This window comes from Carlito syrichta, unplaced genomic scaffold (assembly GCF_000164805.1).
Source record: "Carlito syrichta isolate Samal-C Ts95f unplaced genomic scaffold, Tarsius_syrichta-2.0.1 Scaffold303153, whole genome shotgun sequence".
Classification (NCBI taxonomy): Eukaryota; Metazoa; Chordata; class Mammalia; order Primates; family Tarsiidae; genus Carlito; species Carlito syrichta.
This window is the reverse complement of record NW_007247249.1, coordinates 1,221,803-1,234,646: the sequence shown is the minus strand read 5'-3', so window position 1 is coordinate 1,234,646 and position 12,844 is coordinate 1,221,803. Positions and strand designations below refer to the sequence as shown.

The following is a 12,844-nucleotide window of genomic DNA, read 5'->3' as shown; positions in this document are numbered from 1 at the left end:
TTTAGCCGGGCTCAGTGGCTCAGCCTGTAATCCCACGCTTTGGGAGGCTGAGGTGAGTGGATTGCCTGAGCTCGTGGGTTCGAGATCCGCCTGGGCAACTTGGCGAGACCTCATCTCTACAATAAATCAAAAATTAGCCGGGCGTGGTAGCGCGCGCCTATAGTTCCAGCTACTTGGAAGGCTGAGGCGGAAGGATTGCCGGAGCCCAGCAGGTCGAGGCTGCGGTGGCCGGGAGTGGCCACTGCACTCCAGTCTGGGCGACAGAGTGAGACTCCAACTCAAAAAAAAAAAAATTATAAATTTTTACTAGGTTTTCAACAATCTCTTCTGTTTTATCTCTACTCTTCTTTCTCTCTAAATCAATATCCTAGGTAACCATCCCTCTGCTGTCACCTCCACTGGTTCTCTGTCCCTTACTGGATCATAATTTGCTGAACTATACCAGAAGGCTTACCACCAGTTCTTAATGGGATTTTGGAGCCCATAACAACCCCAAAGTACTCTGCTTTTAACTTCCTTTCATTTTCTCCTTCCTTCTCTGAGGCTTTTTTGTGATATTTACATCTCTATATAACTTATATTTGATTCTCTGAAAAATTTTCCAGTGATCAGCTGTAGGACAAACTGTTTCTCTCATGGGAAAGGTCAGATGGGGGGGGGAGCGCTAAGGGAGAGAGGTGAAAATGCAAGAGACCCAAGGAAGCGGAAGGAAATTTGTTCCTCCCCGACAGCCATTCTCCTGGTTTCTCTGGATTTCAAGGAGAGTCAAAGATAAAATTAGTATTTTAATTCAGTTTCAGAAAAAGATGGTATCGAACATGGATTAGAAAACATGAAATTAAGAGGTTTTTCTAAAAATGCAAAGAAAAGAACCATTAATATGCTAATGATAATTTTCTGGATCTTCTTTTTGTATCAAAAGCTATATATTTTCTCCCCAAATCCCCTGTTCCAAGAACTGCCTAGCCCTCTTTATCTTCCTTAAGCTGAGACAGGCTAACTTCCCTCACCCTCACATCTCTTCTTTCAGTCACACTGTGTAGGTGTTAAAGGCCTGGGCTTTGACCAATGAATAGAATTGTCCTTTAAGTCAGCAACCCACAGGCAGTGGCACCCAAAACCTCACCCCCGGTCCCCAGGACAGAGGCCACAGAGCTGGCATTGTTTCTACTGTCTCGGGAAGAAGGAACCAAAAGCTGACCCTCAGCATAAATCAAAGCCCAACATGGAGAGAATAAGCACTCCTGGGCCCAGAGTTGACTGCAAGCTGTGGGCAGGAAAAGGGGGTTTTTGCAGCCACTCCATCTTTAGAAATAAGGGGAAAATGAGACCCTTTGCTACTACTGTGGTCTACAAGGTGTCACTCCTGAGCTCCAAAGGGACCTGCAAGCACAAAAGGATCTAAACAAATAAGGAGAACTTTTCCCTGGCTGGAACTAAGTGGCAAACAGGAAGATGGGTCAATGTAATCATGTGTAGGAAGAAGATGCCGGGACTTCAGCTCTTCACATGGCTGCCAGACCCACAGAGGATAACACAGTAAGAACTAAAACAGCCACTCCAGACTGGTATAGCTGGGGAATCTTCAGGCCTTTTCCTAGATCCCACATCTGTAAGGAAAAAAAAAAAGAATTTCAGTATTGAGGACTCTAACAGCTCCTTTCTCAGGAAGAAATTGTACCCACAGGAATAGGCACCACCTCTCAGCATGATTCCAAAAAAAAGCACGTCTATACTCATGTCCCACCTTTACCCTTCTCAAAACCCACAATATGATACCTATTACCCACTTATTCCAATGACAGAAAATCAAGTCCTCTTGTGTGATAGTGGTAGGGGGAGCATTCTCTAGAATGCCATAGGTCCTGTACACAGTATATAAAAGCTTCTAGAACAGATACAACTTTTCTTCATGACAACTTAGCTAGAACAACAATTCCCAATGAGTCTTTCTCCAAAAACTAGGTTCTCAGAATATCGAAAGGCATGACACGGGGGAAAAAGTCCTGTGGTCAAATAAATTTGGCAAACTTTCTTTTTTTTTTGAGTTGGAGTCTCACTCTGTCGCCCAGAATGGAGTGCAGTAGCTACTCCCGGCCAACGCAGCCTCGAACTGCTGGGCTCCGGCGATTCTTCTGCCTCAGCCTTCCAAGTAGCCGGAATTACAGGCATGCGCTACCACGCCCGGCTGATTTTTTGATTTATTGTAGAGATGAGGTCTCGTTGCCCAGGCGGGTCTCGAACCCGCGGGCTCAGTCAATCCACTCACCTCAGCCTTCCAAAGGCACGGGATTACAGGCTGAGCCACCAAGCCTGGCTCATGTTTTTTTTTTTAAATTGGAGTCTCACTCTGTCACCCAGGCTAGAGTGCAGTGGCACACTCATGGCCACCGCAGCCTCGACCTGCTGGGCTCAGGTGATCCTTCCGCCTCAGCCTTCCAAGTAGCTGGAACTACAGGCACGCATCACCATGCCTGGCTAATTTTTTGATCTATTGTAGAGATGCGGTCTCACCAAGTTGCCCAGGCTGGTCTTGAACCCATGGACTCAGGCAATCCTCTCACCTCAGCCTCCCAAAGTGCTGGGATTATAGGCGTGAGCCACCGCACCCAGCCTGGCAAACATTTAAGTGCAGGACTTTTCAAACAGTTTATCAATGCACACTGTGAATCACCAAAGGAGAGAGCATGCATGATTTCCTAGATATAGTCAATTACAGAATCTTTCTTTAGAGGGAACATATGTCCATTAGAGGACTAGTATTCTAAAGAATACTCTTTGGGATCTAGAACACTATTTCTCAATTTTTGTGTTTTTATTTTATTTTGAGTTGGCATCTCACTCTGTTGCCCAGGTTAGACTGCAGTAGCATGCTCACGGCCACCGCAGCCTTGACCTGCTGGGCTCAGGTGATCTTTCCATCTCAGCCTTCCAAGTAGCTGGAACTACAGGTGTGCGCCAGCACACCCAGCTAATTTTTTTTTTATTTACTGTAGAGACAAGGTCTCACCAAGTTGCGTAGGCTGATCTCGAATCCTGGGCTCAGGCAATCATCTCACCTTTGCCTCCCAAAGTGCTGGGATTACAGGTGTGAGCCACTGACTGTGCCCGGCCTAATTTTGTTTTGACTGTGACCCCACTAAGAGATATCTTTTAAATTGGAACCCAATTACGTATGCATATACAGTATAGTGAAAGTTCATGAAACAATGTTTACTATTACTTATGAATGCTGCATTTTTTTCTATCTAAATATTTTTCTATTGGTAGTAACACATTGATTTTCTACCCATTGACTCAAAACTCATTTTTTTTTAATTTTTTTTTTTTTTGAGTTGGAGTCTCACTGTTGCCCAGACTGGAGTGCAATGGCCGCTCCCGGCCACCACAGCCTTGACCTGCTGGGCTCTGGCGATCCTTCCACCTCAGCCTTCTGAGTATTCTGAGTAGCGGGAATTACAGGCATGCGCTACTGTGCCCGGCTGATTTTTTTTTTGATTTATTGTAGAGATGAGGTCTCGCTGCCCAGGCGGGTCTCGAACCCGCGGGCTCAGGCAATCCACTCACCTCAGCCTCCCAAAGGCATGGGATTACAGGCTGAGCCACCGAGCCCGGCAAAACTCATTTTTAAAAACAGAAATTTGGACTCTCTTGGGCTCAAGGGATATTAACATATTATAAGTCACTAAATGAGCCCTTAGGGCAAAAGAAGCCTTCAGATTCAGATTCCATACTTTCCATACACATGACTGCCTCAACACCCACTCAGCCTACAGTCTGAATGCAAAACTGACTAAATTAGGAGTCACCTCAGAGAAATGCTAGAGAGCCCAGAGGAAAAAATAAATCAAGAAGAGAAGACGCTCCTACCTCAACTCTCAAATAGCTTCTACCTATATCAGATTAGGAGGCAAGCAGATTCCACTCAGAGTTGCTTTGCTTACATAAACACAGTGTTTTACAAAAAGTAGAGTCCTGTTGGGTAGTGGTAGTAGGGGAATCTTCTGTAAAATGTCATAGACCATTAAACTCCTACTCTTTTACATCAGTCCCATTCCCCCACCCACCCCCATTAGATCTTCTGGCAAGTCAACATCAAGCTCAGAGGCCAAAAACTATGGACTGCCACAGGAAATAAAATCCTGACTCACACTCAGAGCAAGTACTCGCTAGGAGAATAAAAGCAGACTTAAGGGCATAAGAAAAGCATTTAGGCTCCTCAATTCTCTCAGCATAAAGATTACCATCATAGGCAAGAACCTGGGCAGAAAAGCTCTGAGTTTTGAGATTTTATAAAACTTCTTCCCTTCCCCCTGCCACCCGCCATATTGAGACAGACATATAGCTCAAGTCCCTGCCTGAGCCAGGATGTGGACAGAGGAAGCTGATCAGCTGATTTTCTTGTTCTGTGGAATAAGTAGTCATTAAGGGAAATACCCTCCCTCTCCACTCCCTCCCCCTCCCCCTCAGGGAAGTGAAAAGTCATTTTAAATCAAATTGAATATGCCCTAGGGAACAGCTGATTGATACACTTAATTTAATAGGTCATTTAGTCTACCACATTTTTCATTCCATTAATCTGTCTGCTGGATGGAACTGAAATCCAGAAAGTGGTTCATCTCTAAGGTTCTCAATGTGGGAGTTATAAAAGGTCAAATTAAGGCAAAAGCATCCAACAGCTAGCTCAGTAATGGAAAAATTATAAAGAATAGAATTTTAAATGCCTTCTTAGGGAAGGAAACAAGAGTAGGGGGAGAAAGACCACAAAATATAAAATCTTAAAATGCTGGAGAAAGGACTGACCTCTAACCTGGAGCAGGTCTGATTAAGCTTTAAATCCTTTCTTTTCTTTTTTTGTGTCAGGGTCTCACTCTGTCACCCAGACTGGAGTGCAGTGCCATGACCATGGCTCCCCATAGCCTCGATTTCCTGGGCTCAGGAGATCTTTACATCTCAGCCTCCCAAGTGTGTGCCACCACGCCCAGCTAATTTTTTTGGCTTCTTTGTAGAGATGAGGTCTTGCTATGTTGCCTAAGCTGGTCTCGAACTCCTGGCCTCAAGTGAATCTCCTGCCTTGTCCTCCCAAAGTGCTGGGAATACAGGTGTGAACCACCAAGCCCAGCCATGATTAAACTTTAATTCCTTTATAAAGAGAAGAGAGATAATAGTTTTGAACTGACTCCAAAGTCACATAGGGAGCAACACAGTTTTCAGTCCACTAAAAGATTCCTAAACCCAGTACTAAAACCTGAGATTCTTTGTGCCCAGTTATTTATTTATTTATTTAAAATAATGGAGACAAGGTCTCGCTATTTGCCCAGGCTGGTCTTGAACTCCTTGGCTCAAGCAATCCTCTCGCCTCAGCCTCCCAAAGTGCTGGGATTTCATGCATGAGCCACCACACTCAGCCCCCGTTTGTATCTTAATTGAATTCCTCCAATAGTTCAAAACAAAAGCAGTGATCACTAATATTTAGATAGGGGTCCCCAACCCCTGGCCCACAGACTGGAACAGGTTCATGGCTTGTTAAGAACTGGGCTGCACAGCAGGAGGTGCGCAGCAGGCGAGTGAGCGAAGCTTCATCTGTATTTACAGCTGCTTCCCATCGCTCACATTGCCACCTGAGCTCTACTGTCTGCTAGACTGGCACTGAAAGGCCTGCTTCCATTTTCAACATCCTCTCTTTGTGCAGCAGGGTTTTCTGTAGTGACAGCAACCAAAATGAGATTACAGAGTAGACTGGACATAAGCAATACACTTTGGGTGTCACTGTCTCCCATCACCCCCAGATGGGACCATCTAGTCCCAACAACCTCAGGGCTCCCACTGATTCTGTGTTATGGTGAGTTGTACAATTATTTCATTAGATATTACAATGTAATAATAATAGAAATAAAGTACACACTAAATGTAATGTGCTTGAATCATCCTGAAACCACCCCTGCCTCTGGGTCCGTGAAAAAATTACCTTCCACGAAACCAGTCCCTGACTGGTCTAGATAACAAAAAGCTAATACTTTTGGGTCCAGTGAGACTGGTTACTCTGCGTGAAAAATAATTTTAGCTTGAAAGCAGCAACCATGTTTATCTAGCTCATAATTGAATCCCCAGTGTCTTACAAAAGTACCTGACACATAATAGGTACCAATTAATATTTTTCCTATATACACACCTTCTCTGCCAGTTGTATGACCTGGCTTCAGAGTCTCCTTTAATAACATCTCTCTTAGCCAGGCTTGGTGGCTCAGCCTGTAATCCCGCGCCTTTGGGAGGCTGAGGTGAGTGGATTGCCTGAGCTCACGGGTTCGAGACCCGCCTGGGCAGTGAGACCTCATCTCTACAATAAATCAAAAAATCAGCTGGGCATGGTAGCGTGCACCTGTAATTCCGGCTACTCAGAAGGCTGAGGCGGAAAGATCGCTGGAGCCCAGCAGGTTGAGGCTGCGGTGGCCGGGAGCGGCCACTGCACTCCATTCTGGGCGACAGAGTGAGACTCCAACTCAAAAAAATAATAATAATAATAACATCTCTCTTAAACCTGGAAGAGTTCACAATGAGGTCCTGCAAGTACCTGCCATGCTGTAGTCACTGCGCAGCTACACCACCAGGAGGGCTGCCAAAGAAACAGCCTCCCCAAGAGGATCCTGAGTCACAACTACCCTGAAGACAGCAGTACTAAACCCAGCAGAGAGAGAATCCTCCCAGCCTCCCCGGTCCCTTCAACTAAAAAATGAACAAATCTCCAACTAACTTACCAAGTGTCGGATTCCATTCCAGGTATGATACATGAGAGGGAAGACGAGGGCAAACTTTGCTGTGTGGATCAGAGCTGGCCCCAGACTCAGGCACTTCACGAGTTCCAAATAAGATTCAAAGTTCCCGGGGAGCAACAGGGCCGACAAGCCAAAAAGAGAAACCCCTGAGGAGAAAACCAAGTAACCCATCACTGCTGCCCACAAGTCACAACTGCTATGATGCATAAAACTGGGTTCTATGACAGCCTGACACCTCATACAATTCTAAACCATTCTGAAATGGAGAAGACAAGCTCACACTCAAGTTTATAGTGGGAGACTGACTGCTTGGGATCTGATCATAATCTAAATGTGTCATCTGTTTATCACATTATTCCTCCTTTCCACATCCTTCTCTATAGAAACTTCACCAGTTTGAAAATCACCCTCTTGCTACATCATCTACATCATCATCTAAGTAAGAAGTAAGAACAGTAGACTCAATCCAGGGAAAAGGGTGAGAGAAAATTTTATGTTTAATTTTTTAGAAGTTTTCTAGTGTTGCTACCTCTGAAGAAGGAAGAAATTGTAACTCGTTCAAATCTCTACCACATAAAAACTTAAATCAAAATGAATTAGAAACCCAAATGTTAGAGATAAAACTATAAACTATTAAAAGAAAGCACAGGAATGCATTTTCATGATCTTGGATTTAGGTAGTGGTTTCTTAGATATAACAGAAAAGCATTAATGACCAAAGAAAAAAATAGAAAAATTGGACTTTATCAAAATCAAAAACATTTGTGCTGTAAATAATACCATCAAGAAAATTTTAGACAATCCACAGGAATGGAAGAAAATATTGGTAAATCATATGTCTGATGAGGAACTTTAATTCAGAATATATGAAGAACTCTTACAACTCAATAGTAAAAAGACAAATAACCCAACTATGTACTAAACTTGTGGAAGGAGAAACCAACACGTGGTCTCTGCTCTAAAGAAGTTTATGGTCCAGTAGGTAAGATATTTAAGTGAATTAATCCACAATGCAGAGTGATCAGCACTATGGCAAAGGTCTATTGTGCACAGCGTGCTACTGAACACAAAGCAGAAGAATCAAAACCCATCTGGTTGGAGGGAAAGAGTATCCTGAAAGGCTTTTTTCAGAGGGATGCTTAGGCTGAGTTTTGAGGAAGAGACTGGGGGCAGGGAAGTAGGAAAGGGCAGGATAAAGGCTCACTCATTAAGAGTCTTGTGTACTGAACTACAGAGCTTGTACTCGCTCCTATCTGTTGAGGATGACAAACAGACTTCTCATTGCTGCCAATCAGAGCTCATCTTAGTGCCAGTTCATATCAGTTAGTAATAGCTGCCTAAAGTGCTACAGTGAGTATGCCTAGGCCACATCATATATAGAAAGAAAGATCTAGCCAGGTGCAGTTGCTCACACCTGTAATCCCAATACTTTGGCAGGCTGAGGCTGAGGATTATTTGAGGTCAGGAGTTTGAAACCAGCCTAGGCAACAAAGAAAAACCCTGTTTCTTTCTTTTTTTTTTTTTTTTTTTTTTGAGTTGGAGTCTCACTCTGTCGCCCAGACTGGAGTGCAGTGGCCGCTCCCGGCCACCGCAGCCTCGACCTGCTGGGCTCCGGCGATCCTTCCGCCTCAGCCTTCCGAGTAGCCGGAATTACAGGCATGCGCTACCATGCCCGGCTGATTTTTTTATTTATTGTAGAGATGAGGTCTCGCTGCCCAGGCGGGTCTTGAACCCGCGGGCTCAGGCAATCCACTCACCTCAGCCTCCCAAAGGCGCGGGATTACAGGCTGAGCCACTGAGCCCGGCTAACCCTGTTTCTTTCTACAAAAAATAAATAAAAATCAGGCAGCGTGCTGGCACACACCTGTAGTCCCAGAGACTTGGGAGGCTGAGGCAGGAGGATCACTTGAGCCCAGGAGTTCACAGCTGCAGTGAGCTATGATCATGCACTGCACTCCAGCCTGGATGATTGAGTGATATCATCCCCTACCCCCTGCCAAAAAGAGCACTATCTGTCCTGGCCTCAGAAGGAGGGGAGAGGGCAGGGCATTGTGGCTCACGCCTGTAATTCCAGCACTTTGGGAAGCCGAGACAGGAGGACTGCTTGAGTCCAGGAGTTCAAGACAAGCCTAGGCAACATAGCAAGTACTCACGTCAACAAACCACCCCCAACCCCAAATTAGCTGGGTGTGGTGGCGTGTGCATGTAGTCCCAGCTACCAGGGAGGCTGAGGTAGGAGGATCACTTAGGTCCAGGAGGTAAAGATTGTCAGCCATGGTCATGCCACTGTCCTCCAGTCTGGATGACAGAGTGAGACTCCAACTCAAAAAAAAAAAAAGCATCCAGCAATCCCTATCAACATTCCAATGTTATATTTCACTGAAACAGAAAAGAAAATTCCTAAAATTCATATGGAAGCCCCACACACACACACCAAAAAACCCCAAACAGCCAAGGCAATCATGAACAAAAAGAAAGCTAAAAATATCACATTACCTGATTTCAAACTACATATTAGAAAGCAACAGTAATTAAAACAGCATAGTATTAGCAAAAAAACCCAAAATGGAGCAGAATAAAGAGCCAGAAATGAACCCACACATGTACCATTAATTGATTTTTGACAAAAGTGCCAGGAATAATCAATGGGAAAAAGACAGTCTCTCGTGCTGAGAAAAATATATGTAGAAGAATAAAATGAGCCAGGCTCGGTGGTTCAGCCTGTAATCCCGCGTGCTTTTGGGAGACTGAGATGAGTGGACTGCCTGAGCCCACGAGTTTGAGACCCGCCTGGGCAACTTGGTGAGACCTCATCTCTACAATAAATCAAAAATTAGCTGGGCATGGTAGCACGTGCCTGTAGTTCCAGCTACTTGGAAGACTGAGGCGGAAGGATTGCCGGAGCCCAGCAGGTCGAGGCTGCAGTGGCCGGGAGCGTGCCACTGCACTCCAGTCTGGGCGACAGAGTGAGACTCCAACTCAAAAAAAAAAAGAATAAAATGGAGCCCTTATTTCACATTATATACAAAAATCAACTCAAGCAGATTAAAGACTTAAATGCAAGACCAGAAATTATAAAACTACTAAAAGAAAGCACAGGGGGAAAGCTACATGACAATGGTCTGGGGCACAATTTTAAAAATTTGACTCTAAAGTCACAGGGAACAAAAGTAAACAAATGGAATTATATCAAATTTAAAAGTTTCTGCACTGCACAAGAAACAGTGTAAAAAGACAACTTATATCTTGGGAGACAATATCTGTAAATCAATAGAGGTTAATATTCAAAACACATAAGGAACTTAGAAAACTCAACAGCAAGAAAACAAAAAATGCAATTAAAAATGGCCAAGAGGGCCAGGCGTTGTGGCTCACACCTGTAATCCCAGCACTTTGGAAGGCCGAGGTGAGAGGACTGCCTGAGCCCAGGGGTTCAAGACTAGCCTGGGCAACTTGACCAGACCTCATCTCTATAATAAATCAAAAAAATTAGCAGGTATGGTGGTACACATCTGTAGTCCCAGCTACTTGGAAGACTGAGGCAGAAGGATCGCCTGAGCCCAGCAGGTGGAAGGAAGCTCTGTTGGCCATGAGTGTGCCACTACACTCCAGCCTGGGCAACAGAGTGTAACTCTGACCCAAAAAAAAAAACAAAAAAAGCAAAGGACTTGAATAGACATTTCTCAAAACACATACAAATGATCAACAGATATGAAAAAATGCTCAACATTGCTAATCACTAGGGAAATGCAAATTAAAACTATGAGATATCATCTCACGCCTGTCAGAGTGGCGATTATCAAAAAGACAAAAGACAAGTGCTGGTGAGAATGTGGAGAAAGGGAAGCCTTGACACAATTAGTGGGAAAGTAAATTAGTACAACCATTATGGAAAACTGTATAGAGGTTCCTCAAAAAACTAAAAATAGAATTGCCATTAGGAACTGGCAATCCCACTTCTGGGTATCTACTCAAAAGATATCAGTTTGTCAGAGATGTCTGCACTCCCATGTTCACTGAAGCACTATTCCCAATACTCAAGTTATAGAATCAACCCAAGTGTCCATCAACAGATGAACACATAAAGAAAATGTGGTATATACACACAATAGAATACTATTCAACCTTAAAAAAAAGAAAGAAATTGTGTCATTTGTGACAACATGGATAGAACTGGAAAACATTATGTTTCAGGCATAGAATAATAAATACTGCATGTTCTCATGTACGAGGGGGACCCAAAAAAACCCTGGAATTATCTTTTGGAGGGCAGGACCCTTGAAGTACACTCGGAACAACCTCCAGATCAAATGGTCAGCCAAAGTTATTTTATTTTATTTTATTTTTTGCCATTCAAAGTTTTTATCTGGAATTTTTGAGAAGGTTGCATCACAATTTGCAGGAGAAACATTCCAAGTTGTGGCAAACAGGTGACTGGTTCTTCTACCATGAAATGTACCTGTCCACACTGTGTTGAGTATTCAGCAATTTTTGACCCAAAAAACAGCATGATCCCTGTACCCCAACTTCCCTATTCACCCGATCTTGTCCCAAGCAACTTTTTTTTTTGTTTCCCCTGATTAAAAAAAAAAGTCCTCAAAGGGAAATGTTTTGCGAATGTGGAAGAGGTGAAACAAAAAATGGCACAAGCACTAAAAGCCATCAAAATTGACAAGTTCGCTGGGCAAAGTGGCTCAACCTGTAATCCCGCGCCTTTGGAAGGCTGAGGTGAGTGGATTGCCTGAGCCCGTGGGTTCGAGACACGCCTGGGCAGGCAAGACCTCATCTCTACAATAAAATTAAAAAATTAGCCGGGAGGGGTAGCGCGCGCCTGTAATTCCGACTACATGGAAGGCTGAGGCGGAAGGATGGCCGGAGCCCAGCAGGTTGAGGCTGCGGTGGCCGGGAGCGGCCACTGCACTCCAGTCTGGGCGACAGAGTGAAACTCCAACTCAAAAAAAAACCAAAAAACAAAATTGACAAGTTCAAAAACTTTTGGGCAGTGGAAAAAGCATCTTGACAGGTGTATTGCATCAAATGGAAAGTACTTTGAAGGTGGCTGATGTTTAAATATGTAAGAATAAATACACAATTTTTTAAGTGAATAAATTCCAGTTTTGGGGGGGATCCCCCTCATATACATGGAAACCCACACAACTGAACTCACAGAAGCAGAGAATAGAATGGTGGTTACAGAGACTGTGGGCATGGGGACAATGGTAATATGATGGTCAAAGAGTATAAAATCTCAGGTCTATTGCATACTGTGAATATAGTTAATAATAATGTATTATACATTTCAAAATTGTTAAGAAAGGGCAGGTGTGGTGGCTCACACCTATATCCCAGCACTTTGGGAGGTCGAGGTGGGAGAATCGTTTGAGCTCAGGAAGTTGAGGCCAGCCTGTGTAACATAGTGAGACTCTGTCTCTACAAAAAAATTTAAAACGTTAGCCAAGTGTGGTAGTTAGTGTCTATAGTCCTAGCTACTTGGCAGGCTGAGGCAGAAGAACTGCTTGAATCCAAGGAGTTCAGAGCTACAGTGAGCCATGAATGTACCACTGCACTCCAGCCTGGGCAACAGAGCCAGACTCTGTCCCTAAAAAAAAAAAAATAAAACAAAACAACAATGAAACAATTTTGTTTAACATTTAACAGTAAATTTCAAATGTTTTCACCACAAAAAAGAAGCATTTGAGGAGATGAATGTGTTAATTAGCTTGATTTAATTATTCCACATTGTACCCATAAATCATAACATAAGTTTATACTCCATAAATATATACAATTATAAATTGCTAAATGTAAAATTTTTAAAAAGGTATCTAAAATTTTATCAAGGAAAACTGGGTGAACCCAAGTGCCATGCTTGAAATTGTGACTTTTAACCAAGAAAGTCTATATTTAACATATGACATTATTTTTCAATTTGTTCTTTTTGTTTGTTTTTTTTTAAAGATGTGGGTACAATTCAGGGTTAGGTATACAAAGGTTGATTATGCAGGTACCCTTGTTGAGGTGTGCCCCTCCCTCCCCTGGTAGTTTTCCTCAACTGCCAATCCCACCCCCCC

At 43.6% G+C, this 12,844-nt stretch overlaps 1 protein-coding gene across 2 annotated transcripts in view; it reads right to left on the bottom strand.

The window, feature by feature from the left end:
- Positions 1–772: 772 nt before the first annotated feature.
- The window catches only part of SDHC (succinate dehydrogenase complex subunit C), a 43,507-nt gene continuing 31,435 nt past the window's right edge, over positions 773–12,844 (bottom strand). For both annotated transcript variants that reach the window (XM_021712265.1, XM_021712266.1), the window contains 3 exons: positions 9,737–9,751; positions 6,756–6,969; positions 773–1,610 (listed from right to left, as the gene is read on the bottom strand). In XM_021712265.1, coding sequence (XP_021567940.1) covers positions 1,506–1,610; positions 6,756–6,969; positions 9,737–9,751 — 334 coding nt within the window. In that variant the 3' untranslated portion in view covers positions 773–1,505. The remainder of the gene's footprint in view (positions 1,611–6,755; positions 6,970–9,736; positions 9,752–12,844) is intronic.